The sequence below is a fragment of the Daphnia magna genome, linkage group LG3, assembly GCF_020631705.1.
Source record: "Daphnia magna isolate NIES linkage group LG3, ASM2063170v1.1, whole genome shotgun sequence".
NCBI lineage: Eukaryota > Metazoa > Arthropoda > Branchiopoda > Diplostraca > Daphniidae > Daphnia > Daphnia magna.
Window position 1 is genome coordinate 2,204,188 of NC_059184.1, and position 25,224 is coordinate 2,229,411.

The window sequence follows — 25,224 nt, forward strand, 5'->3', positions numbered from 1 at the left end:
GGAAGTTCGGTGCAGAACGGTGCTGCACCGATAGCATCGCTTCAGCCATAGGGGGTTAGTCTTACCAGTGACCTAGAGTTCTGATAGGCCAACGAAAATCACGTGACTAGAGATACATTTTGTTGTTGGCCGCAGGGCAACTGCCAATTTAAATCACTATTCATTGATAATCGGGGAAGGCACCGATCACCGATATCACCGCACCGATCACCGAAATCACTTCCCCCATTAAGATTATCCCCGCACCGGATCGACTAAAAAGCTCCCCGATTGGCGCGGGGCCGAGCGCTAAAGGAAACATAAAAATATGGTCGCGACGAGTGCCGAGGAGCTATCCATGTATTCCAGATGTGTGTGAGAAATCCGAGTCGAAATTACCGACATGTCTGAGCTTAATCATTAACCCTATTCGTGTCTTACCCATCAAATACCAAGCAGTCATGTTGGCTTAAATTCCAACTTGTTCACAGTGTTCTTTCATTTCTCTCTCCCACTATCTTTGTACAAGTTAAAACACTGTACGGCTACTGAATGAAGTTCTAACTAGCGCAAATGGTATACATGAGAACATGACCACTACTAATGTTATCTCGTCGTTTTCAAATCTTAGAATACCGTTTTCTCGTCCCAAAAACTAAAAAAAACATGAAAAGTAAAAATAAAATTACGCGAAGAACATATCTAGACGGAAGAAATATTAAAGTTAAGAAGAAAATTGTTTGGCTGACTTTTGACTGTATGGTTCTCTGCTCTGACATAATACTGAATAATAAGATTGAACAGGCTGTTGGGAAGGCAGTACTGGACTAAACCTTGGTTTCAAAAGTTGTCTAGCATCTCCTATTCAACAGTGACAACGAGTAAATTATGTTGAAATATAATAAAGCTATCGGTGGAACAATTATCTGCTACTTCGACTTATCGCGATCAATAACTGAAAACTATTTAAATAAATCCGTTACTGGAATAGTTCAAATTTGTTCTGTGAAATTGCCAAACCTATTTTAACATCACATGGAAAGCTAACAGAATAATAAGCACCTTTGATGAATCACTCTTTGTTTGCATTAGGCAAACAGGCAATGCCAATTGCCCAATGTTGGTTTCTGTGTCAATGGTTCTCTTTTCAACACAAAATTTTTAAATTTTTTGTCTTCTTTGAATTCTAAGATCACCATTTTGGTGGGCTTTCTGCTTCTTTTTATGAATTCCCAATATAGTTTTGCTCAGTAATATTATATCAGATTATACATACCTTCCATCACTCATTTTGATGAAAATATATGTACAGGTTAGCCATCTTACTGCCCTACTTAACAAACTTTAGATACAACTAGAACAAAGACCAACTGCCAAATACTTTAAGAATAGGGTTATGAAAGTTTGGCCTTGCTTCGTGCATCCTGAAGAATTTGCTCCCTTTCTTCAGGTGGAGGTAACAATGGACGGATTCGTTCTCTTCTTCTTTCAGCTTTTATGTTGGTCTAGGAAAAATAAAATGTTAGTGCAGATGGAATAAATTTAACTATATTTAAAATAACTTGAGTGGTATGCAGATTCTTATCTGGGATTGCAGCTACTCACATACCCAGAATTCCATGCAAGCTCGATAATTTGCAAAGTATGCTTTGCATTTATCCCTATCTTGGAAGTTGTTTGATGAACATTCATTCGCCATCTTGTGTTCCTATGATTCCAGGAAATTTTACAACTTTGAGTACAGTACACTTTATTTAGTATATCAAACTTTTGAGCAGGGATTGTTTAAATCGTTATTGAATTCAGTGGCTTGGCGATTTTTTGTGCGTCTTTGATTGCTTCGCTCTAGCTCACTTATTTTGTGTTCCTCCATGATTTTTACTGCTTCCACGCATATGAAGAAAGCTTAGAAGTCTTCGGTCAAATTCAAATATTTCGCCCTACTCTTACTGCAGAAATTCAGGAATAATTGAAACTATTTTTTTCTAGTTTTAAGTTTAAAAGCACTGTTGTAACTTAATCTAAATAATTTAAGAACTTGCTAACTATGTCTTCAACAAGAGACGTCTGCTTCTATTCCAGATTAGGGTTCACGATCTTGTCAAATGTGATTACAGAACGAGAAACAAAAGAGACGCGCACAACGCAAACAGAAATAAGGCCAAACCGACCGGCAATAGGGCTCGGCCCCGCGTCCAATGGTTAGGTTTTTGGGCAGAGTCATTGTAGAGTCATAGATGACATTGTTTGAGACTACTGCAAACCATGTTATCTATCCTATTTACCACAGAGGTAGATCTTCTCACCTAAAAAATTGGATCCGGTGGGTAACGGTTCTCGAGACTTTGTTCCCACTACATACCCGGGTTTCACGTAGGTAACACGATTTCAAAACCGGTTTCAAAACCCGGTAAGACCCGATTTCCCCCACCCCACGAAACTTACCCATGCGCTTTCAATTTCCGCCAAGAATTGGCATCATCCACCAGGAAACAAACTTTTTTTTTGCTATCCTCCCTTTGTTTAAACTTGGCGTCACCCAAACCGCCATTTTTCAAGATGGCTGTGAGTATACCCGATTTACCCATCAAAACCGACCCCTTCTACCCATACTGGCAAATAGGCTACCAGGTTTGTCCATGGACAACTATTTTTGGCGACAAACCGCGGGTAACCCGGGTTTTTTACGACCGGGGCCGAGTCCTACCAACCAAATCTAAATCTAACCAAACTAGAAACTACAAAAATCGCAATTTATTTTAATTTGAATTGTTGTTTATCACCAATGGAGGTAATTAAACTCAGACAGCTACATGTGGGATATCATCAAATGTAAGTTGCACTTTATGTCCTCATTGATTCATCTCTTCCTACCGACAATTAAAATGTAAATATTGTTTGGAGAGTCGAACATCTATTAGAATTGTTGGTCTCCTTCTTTAACAATATTCTTGGGAATTCATTATGAAATCGTTGAAATCTCAGAAACATCAAAAATCTTTTACCAAAATGCCGAGAGACCTATATTATATGACATCAGAAAATGCTTCGTGAACGAAAATTTCTCGAAAAGCTTAAAAGTTAGCCAAAAAACTGAATATCTTTCGTAAGTCCTAACAAATCAAGATGGTGTAGTTCCAGGTATTTACCTTAGTAACCGAGCATCTCGACACTGAACATTTTTTGCCCATATAAGGTGACGTTTCTGTTTTACGATTGTGATTGGTTGCTATATGTAGGCAAGCAAGTTCTGACTCTCCGTGGGGCACGTCCGGTGGATGGCCTTGAACGCCCTCGGCACTGATAAAAGAATTTGTGCCGCCAGCTAAACGCTGGTGGTTTTGTATCTCCATATACGGCAATGTTTTTTTTTGCGATTGTGATTGGTCGCCACATCACCAAGCAAGTAAAGTTCTGGAAGTAAGCAGAACTTCCATTCCCAGGGGCGTTAGCGGCGAATGGCTCTGGACCCTCGGGCGCTGTTCCCAATATTTTCTCTAGTACCACGAGCATTTCCCTCCTTATAAGGCAATGTTTTTTTTTGCGACTATGATTGGTCCGATCTTATCTTAGTCTCCCCGGAGATCTTGAAACGGAAATGAACCACCAATCTCAAAGACTGAGACTCAGACTGATCGGACCAGTGGCTGCCTCCTATAAAAGCCCTCTGCCGAATATCAGCTACCATTCGGTATTGGGTTGCTCCGGCTACCAGTTGTCTTCTCCACTGCAAGAGATAGTAAGTTCCCGTGTTTTCACCATATTCTTTAAACGGTTATGATGTTTTATGTTGGCTATTTCGTTTTGTTTGTTACTTCGTTTTGTTTGTTACTTCGTTATCTAAACACCGTCCTTAACCAGGACAATTCCACAATTAACTTGCCAAAGGTTGGTGTTATTAAAAATCTCAAATTGGTTTACTTTTTTTAGTATGGTGTCAGTTCTTCGTCGCATTCCAAACACACATTTAAGGTATATTTTCTTTTCTTCAATTTCTGTGTTCAAAAGAACATGTGATTCCATTTGATGAATTCTGTACGAGTAAAAGTTCTTTTCTTCGTATTTTAATTGTCACATTTCTCGTAACGGCAGACTGATATACTGTATAGATTTTTGTAAGAAAGTTTTTTCGTTTAAAACTGCCATATTTTTTAACACGCAATATTAATTGCTGTTACCAACTTGATCGCTTCGCACCATGCAAAATTTGCCATGCTTATTTGTTTCCATTAATAATCCTTGCTGTTTAGTAAAACTAATATTATACAAATCCATTTTTATAATTAAGGAATTAACATAAATTAATATCTTTCTTAACCCATGTTCACAATGGAAAAGGAATTTGTTTTTCAGCGAAATATTAACGGAATTGTTAAATATTTAAATATGTCCAACCCTGGGAAAATTTAAATTTATTATAACATTTCCGTATGATAGATTAGCTTGACAACAATATTTCCTTATTACAAAGTGAATAATGTACATGATATTATATTGCAAATATTGGTATTTGCTAGACGCTAACACAAATTCAAAATATTTTACTAAAATTTAATTAACAACTATAAGTAAACTAAAATATTTATAGTAAACCGGAAAAGATCCTATTGTTTACAATAAAAATCTATCGCAATATTCCTTGCCCGTTGTCCAATGAAATAATTAAGGTAGATACTTACAACTTCGGTACGCAATCAACTAGTATGGAAGTATACACATGGTTAAAAAATCCACAAATACAACTACAGAATTTTCTACACTAATCAATTCCGAGTACTATTCAATCGGCGACCAGTAGTAGATTTGGGAGAACAAAAAAACTAAGGGTAACGGTTGTTGCCTAGATTTCAATGAATGACTGAAGGCCTTGAAAGACAACCTGTAAAATTAAACAAGTGATAAATAAGACTTAAACAAACAATAATGTCAACAATCATTAAGGAAGGAAATCTTTCAGACAACCTAGATAAAAAAATGATTGCACTCAAATTCCGACAGACAAGATATATCACAAAAAATTGATATATCATGGTCAGACCATTGAAAGATGAATACATGAAACGTATCCTTCAGTTAAGTTAGACACAGAAAGAATCCTTCACATCGACATCTAGTGTTTAGTCGAAGCGTTAGTGACTTACTGTATCAAACGCCATCTATCGCAGAAAATGTAGTTGATCCTAGTAGTGTCGACTACAAGGCTTTATTTATGTTTTATTTATTTATTTCTTTTTTCCCACTTTTACTAGAAATGGAAGGAGAATGCTTCTTAAACCCGTGTTTCGGACCGAGACTGCCGTTCCAACCTATACGAGTTCGCAGTGGGAAAATTGCAAGAATGGCCTCAACCAATAGATACGAAGACCCAAAACTCAACGCGCAATGCTTAGTTATCCTGGATAGACTTCAATTAACATCACCAGGAAAGCTTAGAATACCAGGACCACGAAAACCACGCGTGTTTAGGGTCTATTCAGACTGTGAAGTTGAAAATACGAATGACATTCGAGCAAAGAAAAAACATCGGAAGAGACGAATGAAAGGGACCAAACGTCTTCTTCAACTCTGTGATTCCGAAGACGATTTTGACAGTGGTAACGAGAGATTGGACTACAATTTCAATAATCTTAATGCAAATTCATACCCGAAGAATTCCGCAATAACATCATCGGAATTTGTTGTCGAAAAATCGGTAAGCACACCAGAGGGAAAGCGGGTGCTGAAATCGACAATTTCTTCTACCAACAACCACATGGCAAAAATTAACTCCCTCACGCAATTTAAAGTTTGCCAAGTTGAGGAAATTACTCTGAGCTCCGATGATGAAGAAAACGAATTCTCAAACAAACCAGGTTTGGCGATACCTACTGTTGCGCCATGTACAACGGAAAGTGCGGAAACAAGGGAGAAATCTCTCATCGTAGACACAAGTCTGTTACAGACATCAAACGGTGTCGAAGGCGCTGTACCACTGTTGTCAGCACTATTGACATTAGTAACCCAACAAGACACCCCTGTCGCAGAGAACGAAAACCAATCGTCCCGGGCAACTGGAAACGCGGATGAAAAACTGAAAGCCCTTCTTGCATCCAATCGTTTCAAGCCTAAAGGCAAATTAACGAAACCTACAATTCCGCAAGCCATTTCCGGGAGACAACGAGCAAGCAGTGCTAAATCTTCCAAGAAAATGAATAAGGAGCCTTCTATGAGAAAGAAACTCCAAGAACAACAGGATCTGGGAAGTTACTGTGCATCTGTCAAAACAGCACACGAAAAGAATTCGTCAACCACTACTCCGATTACCGGAGAGGTAGCTGTTCGCGCCATTGCCAATAAACGCCAGAATTATTTGTCAATACAGAAACCTCCCGTACCACTGCCACCCAACGTAAAAGTATGTGATAATTAGATAAGCTTGGTTTTCTTAGTAAAAAAAAAAAAGTTACTTTCAGGCAAAAACAACATCAGTATCTCGTGGTGATAAGTTGACAGCCGACCTCATTGTTGGCGAAAACTTGCGCAAGATCCAAAATAAGGATTCTTTCAAAACGTCTTTTGGATCCCGCACGATTCCTATAAGACAGTCAATGAGCAGTAATTTGTTGAAAGGCCAACCTACCGCGTCTTCCGAGGGAGAGCTTTCAAAAAGAGATAACGAGTTGGTCACTACTGATACGAATCCAACTCGCAGCCTTTCTTTCAAACCATGTCTTAAACGAGTTTCAAGAATTCCATCCAACGAGAGCACTGGCGGGTCAGAGTCGCTTCAGCATCTGCCAACCTACAGTAAAAATAGAAGCAAGGGTAAGAAGGAAAAAATTTATAATACATATATAATTGTCATTTCACTTACCTTTCTCTTACCTATCCTGTATTTCTCCAGATCAAGAAAAACATTCTACAGCCAGCATCAAAGCTAACCTAGCCTTAAAGGAGGGAATTTACAAACTAAAGCATTCTGTCGTCAATTTATATGGACAGGGCGTGAAAAGGGTAAGAAATGACGGACAAATCAAAACTGATGACATTGAGAGACGATTCGGGATCGGAACATTCAGACTAAGTCCATTTTCTTACGGAATCCAGAAAATTGAAGAACAGTGATGTAACGCATAGGAACCGCAAAACGTTAAATGGATTACGACATTTAACAGTGCACTATGTTAAACAGCATACTTACGAGATCAAAACCGTTCTGTGCGAAGAGGAAACTTGCTGTTTACAGGAGAAGGAGAGGCCGTTTCTTTATTCTTATGATTTCTCACTTTCTTTTTGCAAAGCCTCTATTAATTTGTTTTGTTTAATGTATTGCTGCTAGAGGCAATTGTTTACCTTTCCTTGCGATTTGTTATCGTTGCTCATGTTATCTTTCTTTCTTTAATCAACATATGTATAACCAAGCGGCTGCTATCTAAAAAATTTAGAAAAAAAAATAAATTTCGTTATTAAATAAGCATACTAACTCACAATTTTAATTTAATATTATACGTGGCAAACGCGTTATGTGCCCATGGATGATATCTTATCTCGGTTTATTAGGGGATGCAAGATAATAGAAACTGTCAAGGAAAATGAATGCTGAATATAAACCGAGGAGAAAAGCCTTGGAAATACCAGTGTAGTCCAGCAAGTTGCGGTAAATGAGTTTCAAAAATCTTATTACTATTTCGTGTGTATTCCAGGTAAAACGTGAATGTCACCGCACATAACTTCATTCAACTCCATTGAGAGTTTGCGAATTGCTTTAACATAATTTCTCTTGCTCAATTTTTTAGCTGGTAGGCGCTAGTCGGCATGGATGGGACATTCCGTCTTGTAGTACAGTCCCACAGTTTGAAGGCCATACACTTAAAATGGAACTAGTTTGTGAAAACGAATTCCCTGGAATAGATTCATTATTCTTTTTTTTCCTTTATCCAACTGCGGGTGACGGCCGATGTCAGTGGACCGAATTTAGTCGACAATATTCTACTCTTTGTGAAACCTCACACACATCACCTCAGGTAAGCTAACCTGCGAATTTATAATTTCACTTTTGATTTTCGTTTTCGCTTCAAAAGAAAAATATTCAAGCAATCTTCGAGCACGTCTACAACGGCAGCTACTGTTTGGCTGTTTACCGTAGTAAATGGACTACTAGCCTGCCGATATGCAACTTGAAAGTTCCTTTTTATTTCGAGACGGAATTGACGGAAATGGACGTCCAAATGTGGAGCCCCACAATAATCCTCCAGCAACAAGGATTTAAGTATTGCACGAAATTAGATAAAGGTAAATTCTATAAATTGACATGTGAATTTCCTATTAGTGACCTCTTCATTCAGTTGGATAACAGTAATAGCGATGGCTACAATTTCAGTAAGTTTGATATTGAAATACATGCTGTCGACGATTCTATTACACATTGCGACCGGCTACCCGTTATGTCTAAGACAAAAACCATCACTATGGTATTTTCCAGAGTAATTATAATAATTAATTTTGCTTTTTTCATGAATGTTTTACTCGTCATAGAGCATTTCCGGGGAATCCCTTATTCTTAGTAATCTAACGGAGGGAAATTACTGCCTACAAGTAATAAATAGTTATTTGGCCAACTTACTTTGAATTAATTTTATTTTGCTCCAACAGGTTACCCCCGTCGATGTCAGATGCATATATCCTCTTTCGTCGACAAATCTTCCATGTACAAGATCAAGTAACACGACTCGAATCACCTGTAATTAAAAGAACCATGAATTTGCAATAAGTATAGTCATTTGAAATACTGAACGTAATCTGTTTAAAGTTTCTCATGGTAGAGATTACCAGAAAATAGTTGTCACTGGATTGGTAAATTTTCTTTTATTAAGCTGTTTGACGGCGACCGTCATTTTTCTAAGGAAGAAACACAACGAAGCAAAGAAGAGGAAATGCAGCGACAGAAGTACACATGGGCAAATGTCATCAGTAGCCATATTTCTCCTTCATTCTAATGACGAGCGATTACGAAGTTCTGTCAAGATGCTAAAAGACTCTTTGCATGCGAGACTATTATCATGCGAGGTTGAAATTCAAATATCGTATGCGAAATTCTATTGTTTCTAAAATCATACCTCAAACAGATCGACGATCACACGGACGAACATCAGTGGGAGAGTGTGGCCCAAGAAGGTATAAGCTGGTTCCTTTCACGATTGAATCAAAAAGGAAAATACGTCATCGTCATCGCACCTTTTCTTGAAGGAGACCTTTTCAATCAAAGAGAATTTAGTGAAAATTACTATTTTCCCTTTGCATTACAGCAACTACAATCAATTGCTTCATCAACTGCTTATCAAAGGATTCTCATTGTTTGGTAAAATAACGTAGTAACACTTTAGTAATTAAGTCACTTGATTCAAATTGATTTGACACAGGTTTAAATATGATTCCAAGATTAAATGTGTTCCCTTAAGAAGATTTGGAAATCCATTCACTAACTTTATAATACCACAAGATCTCGACCTTCTTGTACGACATATTAGGAATTTTGAGGACCAGGACTACGTCTGAGATTCATCAACATTAATCATCCTGACAAATGAAAAGTATTGTTTTTCATCCCTACAACTTTACAAGAAATGTTAAAAAAAATCTAATATGTCTAAGTTTTATGTTATAGTTTTAACTTACTAGCATAAATGCACAAGAATTGACCATAGTCTTTTCGCAAGAACTAAATTGCTGTTCCCTACAAAAATAATCAATCCTGGTAAGAAGAACAATATATATAATGTGTGTTAAAAACAAGAACATAGACATACAACCAAAAAAGCTTGTCACCATTACATCACATGATATTACATTACAGACCATGCTTTTTTCCTGGATGATTACGTCGCAAACATGTTAGCCAAAACGCGGGAAACTAATGATAACATTGTGTTATATTACCCTGTCAAATGTAATGAATTCTTCTAAAAGTTCACCACAAACAACTTTTTGTAGTGGGGTCCGGTTTGAGCTGCTTTTTCTTTTTAGTCAAGAAAGTTTGGTAATTTACGTGTTTTTGGCATTCCGCTCAACACAGTCTTCACCAGTGAACTGATACTGATCCGATTCCGTGTCGTTAAAAAACGGATTTTTTGAGGGCCGTAGAACGGATTGGTTTCCGTTCTCTAACGCTAGAGTCGCATGAAGGCAATAACGTTATGCCTACCCTCTAGCGCCTCTAGCTGATTCATAATCGGATTCGTTTCAGTTAACCGATTTTTGACAAAGCAGCGCGTTGTTCAAATCAGTGAGCGGACCCGTTTCCGTTCACAGATCCGTTTCAGTTTATTATCAACTTGTTTTTATAATAAGAAGCCGAAACCTTTCCATTATTTGAACGGATTCGTTTCCGTTTCCATAGCACGTTTTTAGTAAACAAACTGTTTGCTTATTAGAATAACGTACGTGCTTAATGTGAGTGCAATATTTTGTTTTCAATAATGCCTATGTCAGAACAATTAAGGGTAAATTTTGTTATTTTCGTTAGATAATTAAGAAAATTTAAACCTTTTCCTTCTTGGTTCTTTTAGAAAATGGTTGCTGAAGGGAAAATCAAAAAAAAAAGACCCAGGGCAGAATCATGGACTGCAGGAAAGAGATGGGATAGATTAAAAACTGTAAAACAAAAATTAGAAACCCTTCATGGAGAAAATGAGGTGCAATATGCAACTAAGGACGATTCTGGCTCAGCTGTTTCATTGCATGAATCAAGTGTTGTTGGACACGGTAAGTTTGTATAGTACAATTCAGAACAGTAAATTATAGTGATATAACTAATTCTTTTATATCTATTTAGATGCATTAGACTTAGGCCAGCCAGCCAATTCCGCCGTAGCCGCCAACGAATCGTCATTGGTAATAATCTTGGAAGGCTTCGACGCAGAAGAAGTTGGAAGCAGATATGTGGAGGTTAAAGAAGCATCAAATGGTGCTGTTAAGACATGGGAGATCAAGCAAGTACCAAGTCGCTGGACTGAAGCAGAATTTAAACAGTTTATAGAAACTCAATTTGTAAATTGATGCTTTCTTTACTTATTTATTTTTTTTTTTTGCTTTTTTTAATATTTGGTACTACCATACTACCATACCAGCATTGCACTAGTGTAATGCTACTAAAACTGCCATTCCCTTTTACTCTTTCACTGACACAAACCAGTATTAAATTATGTGTTTTTACCGTTGGCCTGTCGGTTCCCCCGTCGGTGGCTGGAACACTGTGCCGCAACTCGTAAAATTCTCTAAAAGAAGACGTGTTTTCCAGTGAAAACATGCGTTGTGGTTTATTGCATTTCAATATCTTCCAATTCAGAAAAATGTGATAAAGAAAAGTTAAAACGGCTTGTTAAATTTTTCAACATTGCAGTCCTATTATACGGATTAATATATTAAGTCTGTAATTTTATGTGGAAGTTAAACCCTGATGTATGTGTAATTGTATGTGTGTCATTCGGTGGTCGGCGGCTTGGTGGTTGGAATCATTATGAGCGTTAATAAGTGAAGAAGTGCTTCCGTCCTTCACATTCGGTGACTGTCAGATTCAAATAAACAAGTGACAAGAATTAGTTCAAATTACTTTTTTAAATTATACGTTTAAACGAAAGCAACATTCTATAGTGCACGATCGAGGAGTTAAGTAGGCTAGAGCCTAGAAGTGTTGCTGTGCATCACTCTAACCGTAACATTGACCTTCTACATATACATTACATCCTAATTAAAAATTTAAGAAAAACCAGCAATGTAGGATTACAATACAATGAGCAATCCTTACGGAATGAAAATCTCGATTATTAGAGTAATCGATATTTGTAATTGGAATTCGAATATTAAGGCAGGAGTTAATGCGTTTGAATGCAATCGAAAAAAAACGCTAAATAATTCCCGCCATCGTGCTCGACGGCGATTGGTTGATTAATTTTTACATATTCGGGAAACAAAACCTTATTTCTAACATTTCCGTGGGCATCAGCGTAATCTTTGTGATCTGAGAATCACGAAAATGGTATACTATTTAATTGATTTTATCAAAGATAAGTAATCGAACAGTTAGCTTAAAGTTTGGGTGTGTAAGCTCAGCCCCCCTCCTCTTTAAGTCTGAAAATGGAATAATAATAATCTGAAAAAGAATAAAGCGGTAGGCTGCATAGCATTAGGCCTGTGCGCGTGAAAAAGCGTTCGCGTGAAAAAGCGTTCGCGTGAATCATACGGGCATAGACAGAAAAGTGATTGTTTTTCAATTCATATTCGGATTCAGCGTACAAAGTTGAATACAGACTATAAATTTTAATATTATCGAAGGTAGTTTGTATAGTATAATATGCGTTTGCGTGATAAAGTGTTTGGCGTGAATTACAAGTACATGCCTTTATAACGGATTGTTTTTTAATTCAGATATAAATTCAGCGTAAAAAGTTAAATAAATGCTATTAATTTTAATGTTATCGAAGGTAATTTGCATTGAGTAATATGCGCCAGCGTGAAAAAGCGTTCGGCGTGAATTACACGGATATAGATAGAAAAGTGATTGTTTTTGAAATCATATTTGAATTCAGCGTAAAAAGTTGAATAAATGCTATTAATTTTATTGTTATCGAAGGTAGTTAGCATTGAGTAATATGCGCCAGCGTGAAAAAGCGTTCGGGCGTGAATTACACGGATATAGATAGAAAAGTGATTGTTTTTGAATTCATTTTTGAATTCAGCGTAAAAAGTTGAATATTCAGCATTAATTTCATTGTTTTTGGTGTTAGCGGGGGGAGTTATTCGTTTTTGACAAAATTTTTCATAGAAACCAAACGACCCAATTCTCTTTCCTTATCTAGGCGACTTTTTTCGAGATTTTTTTTCGTCACAAACGGCAAACTCCCGCCAAATTTATGAAACCATTAGATGTACTCAATTTTTTACACTGAATCCGAATCTGAATTCAGAAACAATAAATTTTCAACGCATGCACGTGTAATTTTCACCGATCCATTTTTCAACCCTATAGGCTTATCTCGCTATGCTTGCTTCCGTAAGAAATAATGGAACTAATGATCCTTATTCAATTTTTCACGAGGAAACCAAAAATGAAGTAAAAAACAATCGTCGTCAACAGCGATAGCCGTAATTTTATCTCGGTTTAACAAGTTTCGTTAAGTCGCATAGATAGACGGAATTGGATTTAATTGAATTCCATGTTAATTAAAGAAAAGATACATTTTGCTGGTTACCGGACAAAAGTTTATTAATGATATAGTCCCACATCACAAACACATGAAAACGTCTACAGAGTCAATACAGTGATGGGGTCAGGTTCAGAGACATCACGATCAGAATCTGAGTCGGAGTCTTGGTGAGAGTCACTGTTGAAGTCTTGATGAGATTCACTGTCGGAGTCTTGATCACAATCACGGTCTGAGTCACGGTCAGTATCACAATCGGAGTTACAGTTGAAGCTCCCGTGAATGTATATCTTGAAGAGTGAGACCGCTCTGGCAACTTTCTCTTGAATGCGATTAAGTTCCAAGTTCATTAAGACAATTTTCCCTCTTGAAATTTTAATGGATTGCGGGTACTGGAAAAAATCCTTTAAATAAATAACATAAAACATAAATTGAACACAATTTCTTCAAATCTTATTTGAAATAATAGTTTGATACTCCCTCTCCTTAAATCAAATCTGCCTTTGGGATTCAATCAATTAAAAAATTATTAACGGTCGCATTACGTTACGTTTTGGTCTAATATCAACCCGAAGGAAGGCTCCGTTCCAAAGAGCCAGTTTTAGTTTTAAAAATTTGATTACCTAGAAGTGTGACAACTATCATGAATTTACTCTTCAATGGTTCAATTGTCAACGAGTTTATGCTTAGACAAGATTGGCATTGCAGAGGAACGAAGCACGGAACTGCAACCTCTGAAAATAATAACATTTGTAAGCATCAATCAAAATATATTAACAAGATATGCAAAATAATTTATATACCTTTTGTAACTATCTCAGCTAAAGTTGAATCCCAAAACTCGTTAGGCTTTAGTTTAATCACTTTGGAATCTTGAAACAATAATTGTCTTCTGTGGAACACATTCCATGAATGGAATTGGAAGTCGCAGTCTTGACAATATGTCTTGACACAACAGAGACAGCGAGTGTAACAAGCTGCAAGGGACTTTTTACAAATCCAGCACAGTGATGGAATAGTTGCGTAGCTTGCAATAAGGCCATTGACAACTTCATCCCAGTGCACATCCCAATCAACAGCAATTTGGCCCATACGTCTCTCATGTTTCTTCACTTCTTCTCCTAGAGGTACACTCCCGTCAGCATCAATATTGAAGTCACTTTGAATTTGATTCAGATATTGTTCTAGCTGACTCGGAATAGGTGAATCTGTAAGTAATCAAGGAAATATTTAGATGTTTATACAAGACAGGAATACTATCGGACTTGAAATTACCTAAGTTGTTGGCTGCTTCAATATCTTCTCTATCAATTGTCAGGGAATTTTCGTTTTCAGTGGAACAGTCTTTAGAGGTTCTTTTCATTCTTTTTCTTTTGGCTGATTCATTTCTGTTGAGATCTGGGGGAATTGATGAACTAAGTTGTCGTTTATCTTTGGGAAAACTTTTTCTTTCCTTTTGGTTTTTTCTTATTTCCCTCTTGAAATCTCTTTGCTTTTGAATATATAATTCTTTTTTTAAATCCTTCAATAGATCACTTTTCTTGTTCGACGACATTTTGTTGTTTTGTTTTTCAATAACACAATTAAAATCGGTTAATATTCTAATAAGCAAACAGTTTGTTTACTAAAAACGTGCTATGGAAACGGAAACGAATCCGTTCAAATAATGGAAAGGTTTCGGCTTCTTATTATAAAAACAAGTTGATAATAAACTGAAACGGATCTGTGAACGGAAACGGGTCCGCTCACTGATTTGAACAACGCGCTGCTTTGTCAAAAATCGGTTAACTGAAACGAATCCGATTATGAATCAGCTAGAGGCGCTAGAGGGTAGGCATAACGTTATTGCCTTCATGCGACTCTAGCGTTAGAGAACGGAAACCAATCCGTTCTACGGCCCTCAAAAAATCCGTTTTTTAACGACACGGAATCGGATCAGTATCAGTTCACTGGTGAAGACTGTGTTGTTCCGCTTTCGAATCATTTGTAATTTCTGGAATCGAAGGAAGCAGACCAAAATTTCGACGGTTTGGGGGCGGGGCACAGTGGTAGAAGAATCAGAGTCATCTATCGAAAGAAACTGAGTTATTCAACGACCATTGTCAGTGTTTCTTTTCGAACTTCATTTTTCAGGTGTCGTCTGCTCCGTCGCTTCCCTTATCACTGTTGTAATTGGCTGTTGAAGTTTTCAAACACGTTTCCTGATCGGTGCATTCATCACACATTGGAGGCTCTGACTGCTATTTCCGAAATTAGACACAACGACAGACGATTTTCCACATGTCGTGAACCAACCAGGTTTCCATGACTCTGCCAGACCGAACAGCCGCAACACCATCTATGGAGCTTAACATGCGCAGCTCAAAGCTCTCCAATGCAAAAAGTAACCCCGTTACTACGTTCATAAAATGTTTTATTTTTCCCCATTTCCCGAGACAAAAATTTTTTTTTTTTCGAATTTTTGAGACAGGGAAAATGGGGAAAAATAAAACATTTTATGAACGTAGGTTACCCAACCACTAAAAATATGAAATAATTCACACGATATGCTGAATTTTTGTGCTTAATTTGCATGTGCATACCAAAGTGATACCGTGCATGATTTCATTAAAAATTACGGTGTGTGAAGCATTGGATCAGTAGGGAAACCCAAAATTATTATCTTAGCGGACTCAGCGCCACCATTCGGCATGTCACGCGCATCGCTACCTCCCGTCCTCTCAGCCTTATGGCCCCCTTCGTGGTCTTCCACTTCGTTGTCTATGGTACTTCATGCCACATAGATAAACAAATCAAACAAGTTGGCCTAAACAAGCTGATTGCATGCTAAAGCAAAATTTTTTTGATAACGCGTTAAACGCGTCCTTGATGTGAAACAAGAGTTTCATTAAAGTTTGTGAAAATCAATTTAAAATTGGCGAACATAAGAGTAACGATGTTGGCAACTCCAAACCAAGAAAACACAAGTGTTCAATACCCAGGGTTGAATGTCAAAATTGAAGAAAAATTAATGATCCTTCAGTTGAACGCCCCCAAGCGAAAAAATGCTTTAACTCCTTCAATGGTATTATCTTAAAAACAAAAAATTATTTCCTGAGTTTTTTTACTTTTCAATTTCACTGTCATTAATTAAAGTATGCAGGGATTACCAGTGCCCTTCAAGAAGCTGAAAAAAGCCCACATGTATCAATTGTTGCCATTACTGGAACAGGAGATTTTTATTCCAGTGGTAATGATTTTGGAGCACTCCTGGGGAAAGTCTCTGATCTCTCATCAACAGAGGCAGATGCTCAAAAAGGGCTAACTATGGTGCAGTAAGAGAGAAAAGAATAATTTCAATTGAACAAGTACTGAAAATTGAAAATTTTTCTTTTTTGAGAAATTTTGTGGACACTCTGATTGATTTCCCTAAGCCAATTGTTGCTGTCCTCAATGGCCCTGCTGTTGGAATAGCTGTCACAACCCTTGCCTTGATGGATGCTGTTTATGCCAGTGAAAAGGTATAATTGAGGAATGAAATGTGTGAAAACAATAATACCATTGAAAAAACAACAGGTGTGGTTACATACACCATTTACTCAGCTTGGTCTCTGCCCAGAAGGTTGCTCTTCCCTCACTTTTCCCCGTATTATGGGATCACTAAAATCGTCAGAAGTACTATTATTCGGCCAAAAAATGACAGCCGTCGAAGCTGAAAAAATCGGTTTGATCACGAAAGTTTTTCCTGCTGCTGAAGCAGACACAATAATATGGTCTAAGTTAAAAGAAATTTCTCAACTTCCCCCCAAGGTTGTATGATATAACATTACATTTAAGTTGACTTTATCTAAAAAAATTCACTTTTTCTAAATCACAGTCTATGATATACGGGAAGCAACTTTGCCGTGACATTGATCGCGAGCTACTTCACAAGGTCAATGCGGCAGAATGCGCGAAATTAGCTGCATGTCAAAATTCTGAAGAAACAGCGGAGGCCATGTTAAGATGGTTCACACGCCGGTCAAAACTTTAAAAAAACCGACCGATGCTACAAAAATTAACCCATAGTTAGATCGATGATAGTGGAATACGGTCTATGGATTGTTGTGTAATCTTAAATATATACGGTATCAAGGGATAATTTTGTCTTTTAATTTAATAGCCTATTGGTAAATGCAGTAACGTCCGACTTATTAAGCCACTACCGTTTGGATTTTTGAAAGTGAAAAAATTTTTTCTTAGACGAATGAATTTACTTGGGAAATGAAGAATCAGGATACAATGACTGTAGGAAAAAAAAACGCCTTGGTTCCCAGGTACGAAAATCATGTACCAAAATGAGAATAATGAAAAATAAATATTCATAGAAAAGTAAAACATGTAGCATTTATTTTAAATGGCTTGCCGACATTGACTTTTCCTTGGAAGTTTCAATTTCACAACTCGATAATATCGTTTTCGGACAAACGAAGTTTTTTTGAAGCGCTGCCAATATCAGCTTGTCCAGAAATAGAACGCTTCCTAATGGATGGCTCTTGTTGGTGGTCGTCATTTGCACAGCCTTTTTGGAAGATGACGTCCAAATCCTCATCGATCTCCACTGATTCTTTTGACAACACTTTTGGATCAGTAACAAGCTAGGGCGAATAAGAAAACATACGCGTACCTGTTGCACGGGTCGACGGTGCAGGCTTGGAAGAAGAAGTCGAAGGTTGCGGTCCACTGGATTCGACGGCGGCCTTTGGTTGAAGTTGACTTGGGTCAGCGATAACAGTAAACTCACGATTTTCTTCCAGATGTTCGCTTGAGAAAATAAAAATACGTAGAACAAAATAAAGGAAATAACTATACTTAAAAAAAAAAAAAAAAAAACTACCGATCAATAATTGTGATATTTAAATCATATTCTTGATGGAAATCTTCACATCGAAGTCGCGTACCATCAGAAATGTTAAAGTCCTGAAACGAGAAGAAAAGATGTATATTAACAGTAGGAAGAAGGAAATATTCGAAACTGTCCTCACCGAAAGGGATTTCGACATATTTTCTGTTGTTTCGCCTTCTTCCGAGGATATGAGCACAGTGCCCTTACCGTCGTCAACCATTACATCAGGGGAGATCATATGTAACGCACCCCGTAGAACTTTGTCTTCGAATGATTGCACGGTCATTTGAGAAACGTTTAGTAGAACGGTGACCTGAAAAGACGACGTATTTATAAAATGAAATCTATCAGTCAATTAAAACACATCATCAGCTACTTCAGGGTGGGGCGAGCAAACGTAGCACTTTGGATTTGCACTATCCAATGACGATGGAGCAATAACTTTGTTCAGTGCATTGGGTTTACTGTTAAGATACACCTACAAGTAAATCAGATAATTAAATAAGCTAATTATGTAAACTTTTTAATATATTGTTTTTACATGGCGACATTCTTCCCACTTGCCCTCGAGAATTTTAAACGCTTCAAAGACAATAAGTCCTGCAATAACTGCATTGGTAGTGGCGATCGCTAATGACAGTTCAAGGATTTTACTACATTAGCTAATAGACAAAATATTAGAATAACTACCTGGAATAATGTTGCCTGCCATTGCTGAAACATGGAAGATAGTTAATTCCGAACATTTGCTTTGGTTACATTTACTTTATATTTAGTAAATATAGTTTTGAGAATACAAACATATATACCTTTAACATCGAAGCGGCTCTTTTTGGGAATTGAAAACACGTGGGAGCGCAAATTTGAGCAAGCAGTTACGAAATCCATAGAGGCTTCATCATCCTTATCCCATACAAGGAAACTTTCTTCTCCATTCAATTCCTTAAAATTGTCATTTGTATTGAATCTAGTTAAAAGAAACAAATGGATCCAAAAAATAAAATAAAATAATATTACCTTAGATCGTTGATATAAGATTTTGATTGACGAGACCATAGCTTGGACGCATTCTGCGGGACTCCAGACTTTTTGATCTTTAATAAGCCCTCCTTGTTGGTCAGAAATCTCCTCTACCAATATTTAAAACATGTATCAAAGGACAATGGCTAAAAATTCCATATAGAAATATGCCAACCTGGAATGTTGTCCCAAGACAGGGGAGTAGGTGGTGTCCGTTTCGTCCATAATTTATCCATTGACAGCAAATACTTAATGTCATCACAAAAAAATTTCCCAAACAATTTACTCGGATCGTATTCAGATTGTTGAGCCCAAGCCCGAGTAGATACGCGCGTCACATTTCCTGCCTCGCTGGCTTGGTTTTGTAAAGCTACCGAGCCAGCATCACCTTTAGGTGGAAAAAAAAAAGGAGAAAAATTTATGCTGATTTAATTTTTGGTGACTAAAATGTGTTTTCTAATCATACCAGCAGCTTCAGGATCAGCAGTATCAGGTGAAACATCTTCATCAGGGTCAGCTTCACCAAAAAGCTGGTTAAAAAGGTGCTTGGCCCATACAATGCAGTGAATTGGCTCTGATGGGGTATTACGAATAGTACACCCAGGAAAAGATTTCTGGCCAGCTTTGGGATTACAGTCATAGCACTCAGACAAACCTTTTCTAATAGCTGTTACTTGGCCCAAATATCCAGCAGTACCACTTTCAATTAATGGAACATTGGCAGCTAGGCACATTCGATTAACATGACTTCTGGCAGCTCTGTTGTCTAATGCATTCATCACCACAGTAAACTGTTTGAAGAATGTAACATTGTATTCAGAACTGAAAATTAAAAGTTGGTCAGTATTTAAAATTTATCACTGAACACTATAAAACTTGAGAATTCTTCTGCATAACTTACTTCATCACACTGTCATGTTTAGCAACAATGGTGACATTTGGATTAAAGCCTAAGGCACTCTCCCTAGCAATTACGGCTTTTGATTTCCCAACATGCTCTTTTTGGAAAAGAAATTGACGATTAAGGTTGCTTACATCTATGGTGTCCAGGTCAATCTAGTAAATAATGAAAGGCAGCAAAAAAATAAGGTGGGAATTTGACGTTGATGCCAGTTATGAGAATGGATGTCTGTGATGGAAATATAGTATTTAAATGCCAATTGAGTGAGAAATTCGAAACACCCTTCAAAAAAAGAACTTTCATCCTATTTTTATTAGAGATACTAGATGAATTTTTAAGGCAGCAATTCTCAAAACAGAACAATCATGACAACAAAATCTTTACTAACCACCAAGATGTCATTAAACCCTGACAGAACAAGATTTTTCAGAAGCTCACATCCTATACCACCAGCTCCTACAACGAGAATCTTTGATTTTCTAATTGAATCATCAAGCAGAGATGGAGCAACATTAACGTCCGCCATTTTTCCTAATTTTGAAAATTGTCTCGCTGGGTGACCCGATGTTGCATTACTTCCTGAGAATAGGATCGATAACTAGTTGAAAATTTACAAGTTGAGACTCGACCACTTGACGACTTACAAAGCGACGAGTAAGAGTATTTTTTTATACTTTTATTGTTTACTTATTTTTACTTACTTATTTCACTTGTTCTCTTGTTTTTGTTTGAATGTTTCATGTTAGTTGTTTTTGTTACTAATCACAAGTTCAATGTTAATGAGCCGATCTAGGAAGAATATGAGATGAAATGAGCAGCTCGAGCAGAAGAGAGATATCAGAAAAATCTTGATTAAACATTGTATTTGTGCAATACGGTCTAATATAATGTAAGTATATGAAATGACACGGCAACGAGCATCTATTGTTTAAATTACGCGGGAGAATTAAACATAAGAAGAAAAGAAAAGACAAAAGAAAAGACAGTCACCGTACTGTAGTCGACGTAAGACAAAGAGCAGCTGTAACATGGAACGAAGATCAAATTTTGTTGCAGAACATCAAAGGCCTTAATAACCGTTGTGAGACTAGTGAAAAACACGCCTGGCTATGTTAAGAAGTGTCACTTGTTTTAATAATTTTCAGAGTTGCATTAATCAATGACCTTTAAATGATCATAGGTATTTCCCAGTGTTTTAAGCATTGCTAAGTAGGGCGAATCAAACTTCCCGCTTTCAAGAAAAGTTTTCATCATTTGTCCAGAGAAACCAGAGACGAGTGCGACATTTTTTTCGTTTTTGGTTATTGGCTTAGAACGATTGCCGTGTCCTCTTAGATTCCAAAATACGATGGCTGGAAGGGGATAGTGAGCTTGCTCAAATTTTCTTTTAATTAGCTGAAAATCTGTTTCGTATTCATTGCCTCCGCAGGCATCGAACTCCATATCTGAGAAAATGAAGAGAGTTTTAACCATTTCTTGTGGTGGCAACTTGGTGCTGATAGCCAGTTCCAAAATAAGGTCAAAAACTGCCTAAAAAGTTAAGAATTAGTGGTTATGCAAAGAAAAACAGTTTTTTTGATTAATAATAAAGTATAACCTGTAGGTTGGTGTTCATTCCCCATTCCATATTCATGACGAACGAAACCTTTTCTTTCAGCGTTGTTTGATTTACTTTCTTAAGGGAGGGATTGGACGAAAAGGTGCATACATGGTTCTTGAAAGGTGGATTGGATAGTTCGGCAGTTAGTAGAGACAGTGCTATCGCGGCTTCCATAGGTGTCCCCCCCATTGATCCGGAAACATCACAGATGGATAAGGCACTTTCAAACAAACCCGATTTCTTCAAGTTTTCCACATAGCTTTTCCATTGTAGTTCACCTACTGCCATTAATTCTTCGGGTCCTTCCGATGTTTCCATAAACTGTTTGATTATTTCATGTGGGAGTAAGGCTCCAGAAGCAATCTTCTTTTCACCAGACTTGACATCACTCAGATAACAGGCAAAACGCTCAGCATCGTTCTTCAAAAAGCTTTTCTTATTTCGTTTCATACAGACGGATGAAACGCGCTGATAGTCTATTTCAGACCATGTTTTAAGCGACATCAATCGTTCAGGAACCTTAATAGAAATTCGAAGAGGCGTCAGGAAGTTTTTGCGGTAGTGCACATAAGCTTTTGTATCAAAATCCATTTCAGATTCGTTGGCAGCTCGTTGGTAAAACGAGGAATATAAAGCCCGGGCGATATTTTTACCCAGTGATGTACAACAATCGATAGAGCCGCCAATGGTAGGAGCCCACTTCCCGACTAAAGCAGTCATTGGTAGGCATTTATTCTTATTCAGCATATCTCTGTCGCGCTTTAAATTTGAAGTAAACAAACTGACGACCTTATCATAAAGTGCAGGGAAATGTTGATGTACGATCTTGAAGTTCAAAAGTTTAACAGCAGCAACAGATTTATCTGCCTTCTTTTTTATTTTGGCTTCTTTACTCCGTGTAAGATGGATTGCTTTGGATATTTCTTTGAATTTCAGAAGAGCATTTCTCCTGGCGCCTTCATCTGGAAGTTTGCTCAGATAGCGTTTCCAAACATGCTTGCTGACTTCTCCGTTCACCCGCCTGCAGATTAGTTCTTCGAGCGAATAATTAATGTTTGCTTGCCCCGTGGTATCGGAAGTTTTCTTGCGGGGTTGACGTTTGGTACTCATACAAACTTCATCCTTCATCAAAAATTTGATCAACCAGCAAAGATCTTTCCAATAACCATGCTTGGCCACAAATTCAAGATTATAGAGCAAGGTTTCAGGGTGATAACGGAAAAGCCAAATAAGGCAGTAATGAAACTCAACAACAGCTCCTTTGCCTGAACGAACATCTCGCAATTGGAAAATTAACTTAAGGGTCAACAGCGCATCTTCAGCCCAAGATTTTTCCAACTGATTGACAATTTGATCCTGCCCAGTATTCTGCATAACTTCAAAATAAAAATCCAGGCAGGCACTTGTGGTAGAGCTGTGTGTAAAAGATGCATTTTCTGTAAGCCTAATGTTTTCAGGAAATCCATTTTCATCTGATATAGCATTGGTAACTTCATCAATCTTCAGGTCATCTAAATAAAGAGAAAACAAATATGTTCTGTATTTATACATATAAACTAAATTATTGCTTGACAAGCACACAATTTGTCAACAATCATCTCACTGCCATTGTTTGTATCAAGCTTTTTGTCATGAGTTGGAATAGAATGGTCAATTTCAAGTACATTCTGAATAAAGCACATCTCTGTTTTTATGTTCAAACTTTGTGATTGCTAAAAGAGGTAAGCTTTTGTTTGTAAAACCTATGCAATTTTAATTGTTTCAAAACAGCTATAAATGCCTCAAATTGAAGTTGACAGAAATGTTGCAGAGACGTCTTTGCAATGTTTCAAAGAAAATTGTCAATAAAACACAAAGGAAAAACGAGATACCCTACCCATTTCTGTAACCACCTTTGTCAGCTGAAGTAAATTAAAATTCAAGCTGTTATTCATCAAACAATCGGATTAATGATCAAAATGGCATGCCTGGCAATAAACTGAGGGGTGCTAACACAACTGCCACAAACGATACACCATCGACAAAATGACTAAAATAAGTCGAGTGCGACGTTTGGTTTATTTACCAACTCTACCAACATTCCGGAATTTTTTTTTGGTCACGCCTATTCTCCCCCGGCAGCCGGGGGGCGCTAATGTCAAGATGTGCTATTTCCCCCCGGCTGCCGGGGGCGCTAGTGACAAAACTGTCTATCTCCCCCCGGCCAGTAGGGGCGTTGGTGTTTAAATAGCTATTGCACACCTGAATCAGTGAACACAATCAGGTGGATGCTACGGGAAAATACAGTAGTTGTTATCAGAGTCATCATGGAAACCTGGTTGGTTCACGACATGTGAAAAATCGTCTGTTGTTGTGTCTAATTTCGGAAATAGCAGTCAGAGCCTCCAGCGGGTGTGTGATGAATGCACCAATCAGGAAACGTGTTTGAAAACTTCAACAGCCAATCACAACAAGATAAAGGAAATGAACGGAGCAGACGACACCAGAAAAATTGAAGCTCGAAAAGAAACACTGACAATGGCCGTAGAATAACTCAGTTTGTTTCGATAGATGACTCTGATTCTAGTTTCGACCACTGTGCCCCGCCCCAAAACCGTCGAAATTTTAGACATACAGACCAACGAAACGCGGTATAGGGATTCCTCTCACTGTGAACCAATCAGGGTTCTATGACTCTGGTTGTTACTTCAAGCAGAGTCAACACTGACCCCTGCTTCAAGTAAAAGAAAACGACCAGTTAAAAAAAATTATATAACGAGTAGCTTGCTTGTTATTTAATTTTATTTCACTTTGTTTTAATTTCGATAAAAAGCAGTACCCAGTACATAAGATAGCAACTATGAGTCAAATTTTTTTGGGTTTCTTAAATGTTAAAATATATTTGATAAGGATTTTAAGTAATACAGATTAGGTTTTAAATACACATTTAATTCGTCTGTCTGTGCAGCACAGGCCTTCGCGGGGCGGGGCAAAAATTGAGGTTAACCCGATTTTCATCATAATAATCATTTAAACTCGATCGATTGATTGCAATCGGGGTTGTATCCCCGATTAGGCACCCCGATACAACCCCGATTGAGATCGGGGTTCAAAAATTTTAACCCCAAACCTTGAACGGCCCGCCCCAAGCCCCGAATTTCGAAACCCGATTGGCAAAATGCGCCCCGTTTAGGGTCGGGGCAGAGTAATAGAATACTGATGTAGCCACGGCCATGTTAACTCCCCTCTCTCGGATTTTTTCCCAAAAATTGTTGCCAATTTCGCGTATCGATTTTGAGAAAATGAGGCAAGATATCGATTTAAGTGTCCCATAGCCGTAACGCCACCTATGAATTGAGTTTTAAGGGTTGTTATTGTTATAACAACCCATATGTTTATACGTACATTTTTTTAAACGAATTAATTTAGCCACTTTTTGTTTACTTTCTGAAGTACAGACGACGAAAATGAGCGAAAACATAGCGAAAACGTAATACATCACAAGTTCACAACACAGCCGCTGTGGCGCTTTCGTTATGGGCCAGAAAGACTTTCAGGCCAAAAAGGCAATGGGAGGGCCCGCCATAAGCGTGGCTACTACACCACACCAGTATTCTATTACTCTGGTCGGGGGCTCGGGGCCGATCCCTATTCCAGAGTCATGGAAAATAACTTTCGTGTTATTTAATGATAATTGGCAAGA

General features: G+C 37.7%; 7 protein-coding genes and 1 long non-coding RNA gene across 21 annotated transcripts; 3 read left to right on the forward strand and 5 right to left on the reverse strand.

The window, feature by feature from the left end:
- Positions 1–1,217: 1,217 nt before the first annotated feature.
- Positions 1,218–2,074, reverse strand: LOC116919435 (coiled-coil-helix-coiled-coil-helix domain-containing protein 7). Its single transcript, XM_032925427.2, has 3 exons — positions 1,748–2,074; positions 1,589–1,687; positions 1,218–1,484 (listed from the first exon to the last, which is right to left on the reverse strand). Exons 1-3 carry the CDS (start codon positions 1,850–1,852, stop codon positions 1,374–1,376), a joined length of 315 nt encoding a protein of 104 aa, XP_032781318.1. The 5' UTR covers positions 1,853–2,074; the 3' UTR covers positions 1,218–1,373.
- Positions 2,075–3,598: 1,524 nt separating this feature from the next.
- Positions 3,599–7,433, forward strand: LOC123470316. 4 transcript variants are annotated; one of them, XM_045170488.1, is made up of 5 exons: positions 3,599–3,718; positions 3,910–3,951; positions 5,229–6,373; positions 6,432–6,783; positions 6,863–7,433. In XM_045170488.1, exons 3-5 carry the CDS (start codon positions 5,231–5,233, stop codon positions 7,081–7,083), a joined length of 1,716 nt encoding a protein of 571 aa, XP_045026423.1. In that variant the 5' UTR covers positions 3,599–3,718; positions 3,910–3,951; positions 5,229–5,230; the 3' UTR covers positions 7,084–7,433. The 4 variants fall into 4 exon arrangements, with proteins under 4 accessions (XP_045026423.1, XP_045026424.1, XP_045026425.1 ...); XM_045170489.1 differs by lacking the exon at positions 3,910–3,951 and having other exon boundaries at positions 3,624–3,718; XM_045170490.1 differs by lacking the exons at positions 3,599–3,718; positions 3,910–3,951 and having other exon boundaries at positions 4,858–6,373; positions 6,863–6,972; positions 7,066–7,433.
- LOC116919436 lies at positions 6,382–10,022 on the reverse strand. 9 transcript variants are annotated; one of them, XR_006643961.1, is made up of 7 exons: positions 9,895–10,022; positions 9,634–9,691; positions 9,075–9,570; positions 8,788–9,009; positions 8,582–8,696; positions 6,833–7,390; positions 6,382–6,760 (listed from the first exon to the last, which is right to left on the reverse strand). It is a non-coding gene; the product is annotated as an uncharacterized LOC116919436 (long non-coding RNA). The 9 variants fall into 9 exon arrangements; XR_006643962.1 differs by having other exon boundaries at positions 9,075–9,209; positions 9,634–9,709; XR_004391891.2 differs by having other exon boundaries at positions 9,634–9,709.
- On the forward strand, positions 7,508–11,552 carry LOC116919434. Its single transcript, XM_045170491.1, has 11 exons — positions 7,508–7,661; positions 7,755–7,982; positions 8,040–8,227; positions 8,288–8,429; positions 8,494–8,553; positions 8,611–8,698; positions 8,768–9,024; positions 9,084–9,316; positions 9,378–10,457; positions 10,524–10,719; positions 10,790–11,552. Exons 1-9 carry the CDS (start codon positions 7,620–7,622, stop codon positions 9,511–9,513), a joined length of 1,374 nt encoding a protein of 457 aa, XP_045026426.1. The 5' UTR covers positions 7,508–7,619; the 3' UTR covers positions 9,514–10,457; positions 10,524–10,719; positions 10,790–11,552.
- A 1,645-nt stretch (positions 11,553–13,197) lies between these two features.
- LOC116935957 lies at positions 13,198–15,118 on the reverse strand. 2 transcript variants are annotated; one of them, XM_045170494.1, is made up of 4 exons: positions 14,433–15,118; positions 13,961–14,365; positions 13,781–13,891; positions 13,198–13,561 (listed from the first exon to the last, which is right to left on the reverse strand). In XM_045170494.1, the coding sequence occupies exons 1-4, from the start codon at positions 14,710–14,712 to the stop codon at positions 13,533–13,535; spliced, it is 825 nt and encodes a 274-aa protein (XP_045026429.1). In that variant the 5' UTR covers positions 14,713–15,118; the 3' UTR covers positions 13,198–13,532. The 2 variants fall into 2 exon arrangements, with proteins under 2 accessions (XP_045026429.1, XP_032799054.2); XM_032943163.2 differs by having other exon boundaries at positions 13,198–13,891.
- A 752-nt stretch (positions 15,119–15,870) lies between these two features.
- LOC116919430 (enoyl-CoA delta isomerase 2) lies at positions 15,871–17,274 on the forward strand. The gene is made up of 5 exons (XM_032925419.2): positions 15,871–16,221; positions 16,293–16,471; positions 16,537–16,657; positions 16,713–16,946; positions 17,014–17,274. Exons 1-5 carry the CDS (start codon positions 16,093–16,095, stop codon positions 17,167–17,169), a joined length of 819 nt encoding a protein of 272 aa, XP_032781310.1. The 5' UTR covers positions 15,871–16,092; the 3' UTR covers positions 17,170–17,274.
- A 228-nt stretch (positions 17,275–17,502) lies between these two features.
- On the reverse strand, positions 17,503–20,776 carry LOC116919423 (SUMO-activating enzyme subunit 2). 2 transcript variants are annotated; one of them, XM_032925406.2, is made up of 14 exons: positions 20,644–20,776; positions 20,331–20,521; positions 19,943–20,097; positions 19,508–19,863; positions 19,217–19,429; positions 19,039–19,151; positions 18,831–18,963; positions 18,712–18,735; positions 18,563–18,651; positions 18,398–18,499; positions 18,161–18,334; positions 18,013–18,095; positions 17,803–17,939; positions 17,503–17,736 (listed from the first exon to the last, which is right to left on the reverse strand). In XM_032925406.2, the coding sequence occupies exons 1-14, from the start codon at positions 20,681–20,683 to the stop codon at positions 17,573–17,575; spliced, it is 1,974 nt and encodes a 657-aa protein (XP_032781297.2). In that variant the 5' UTR covers positions 20,684–20,776; the 3' UTR covers positions 17,503–17,572. The 2 variants fall into 2 exon arrangements, with proteins under 2 accessions (XP_032781297.2, XP_032781296.2); XM_032925405.2 differs by having other exon boundaries at positions 17,503–17,742.
- A 12-nt stretch (positions 20,777–20,788) lies between these two features.
- LOC116919424 lies at positions 20,789–23,669 on the reverse strand. Its single transcript, XM_032925408.2, has 3 exons — positions 23,419–23,669; positions 21,540–23,053; positions 20,789–21,472 (listed from the first exon to the last, which is right to left on the reverse strand). Exons 1-3 carry the CDS (start codon positions 23,474–23,476, stop codon positions 21,095–21,097), a joined length of 1,950 nt encoding a protein of 649 aa, XP_032781299.2. The 5' UTR covers positions 23,477–23,669; the 3' UTR covers positions 20,789–21,094.
- Positions 23,670–25,224: the final 1,555 nt, after the last annotated feature.

Bases quoted from the DNA above. Each gene is read 5' to 3' on its own strand.
- LOC116919434 (XM_045170491.1), top strand. From the start codon at position 7,620: ATGAGTTTCAAAAATCTTATTACTATTTCGTGTGTATTCCAG. The intron at 8,699-8,767 runs GTAATTAAAAGA...ATCTGTTTAAAG, and splicing joins TAACACGACTCGAATCACCT to TTTCTCATGGTAGAGATTAC. The intron at 9,317-9,377 runs GTAAAATAACGT...GATTTGACACAG, and splicing joins CAAAGGATTCTCATTGTTTG to GTTTAAATATGATTCCAAGA.
- LOC116935957 (XM_032943163.2), bottom strand. From the start codon at position 14,712: ATGTCGTCGAACAAGAAAAGTGATCTATTGAAGGATTTAAAAAAAGAA. The intron at 14,366-14,432 runs GTAATTTCAAGT...GATTACTTACAG, and splicing joins TGAAGCAGCCAACAACTTAG to ATTCACCTATTCCGAGTCAG. The intron at 13,892-13,960 runs GTATATAAATTA...TATTATTTTCAG, and splicing joins AGCTGAGATAGTTACAAAAG to AGGTTGCAGTTCCGTGCTTC.
- LOC116919423 (XM_032925405.2), bottom strand. From the start codon at position 20,683: ATGAAACATTCAAACAAAAACAAGAGAACAAGTGAAATAA. The intron at 20,098-20,330 runs GTTAGTAAAGAT...ATTATTTACTAG, and splicing joins GGTTTAATGACATCTTGGTG to ATTGACCTGGACACCATAGA. The intron at 18,335-18,397 runs GTAGCTGATGAT...TCGTCTTTTCAG, and splicing joins TTTGCTCGCCCCACCCTGAA to GTCACCGTTCTACTAAACGT.
- LOC116919430 (XM_032925419.2), top strand. From the start codon at position 16,093: ATGTTGGCAACTCCAAACCAAGAAAACACAAGTGTTCAATACCCAGGG. The intron at 16,222-16,292 runs GTATTATCTTAA...CATTAATTAAAG, and splicing joins ATGCTTTAACTCCTTCAATG to TATGCAGGGATTACCAGTGC. The intron at 16,947-17,013 runs GTTGTATGATAT...TCTAAATCACAG, and splicing joins TTTCTCAACTTCCCCCCAAG to TCTATGATATACGGGAAGCA.
- LOC123470316 (XM_045170487.1), top strand. From the start codon at position 5,189: ATGTTTTATTTATTTATTTCTTTTTTCCCACTTTTACTAGAAATGGAA. The intron at 6,374-6,431 runs GTATGTGATAAT...AGTTACTTTCAG, and splicing joins CACTGCCACCCAACGTAAAA to GCAAAAACAACATCAGTATC. The intron at 6,784-6,862 runs GTAAGAAGGAAA...GTATTTCTCCAG, and splicing joins CAGTAAAAATAGAAGCAAGG to ATCAAGAAAAACATTCTACA.
- LOC116919424 (XM_032925408.2), bottom strand. From the start codon at position 23,476: ATGAATAACAGCTTGAATTTTAATTTACTTCAGCTGACAAAGGTGGTT. The intron at 23,054-23,418 runs GTAGGGTATCTC...CTCTTTATTTAG, and splicing joins AAAGGTGGTTACAGAAATGG to ATGACCTGAAGATTGATGAA. The intron at 21,473-21,539 runs GTTATACTTTAT...TTAACTTTTTAG, and splicing joins GAATGAACACCAACCTACAG to GCAGTTTTTGACCTTATTTT.
- LOC116919435 (XM_032925427.2), bottom strand. From the start codon at position 1,852: ATGGAGGAACACAAAATAAGTGAGCTAGAGCGAAGCAATCAAAGACGC. The intron at 1,688-1,747 runs GTTTGATATACT...CTGGAATCATAG, and splicing joins TAAACAATCCCTGCTCAAAA to GAACACAAGATGGCGAATGA. The intron at 1,485-1,588 runs GTATGTGAGTAG...TATTTTTCCTAG, and splicing joins GAGCTTGCATGGAATTCTGG to ACCAACATAAAAGCTGAAAG.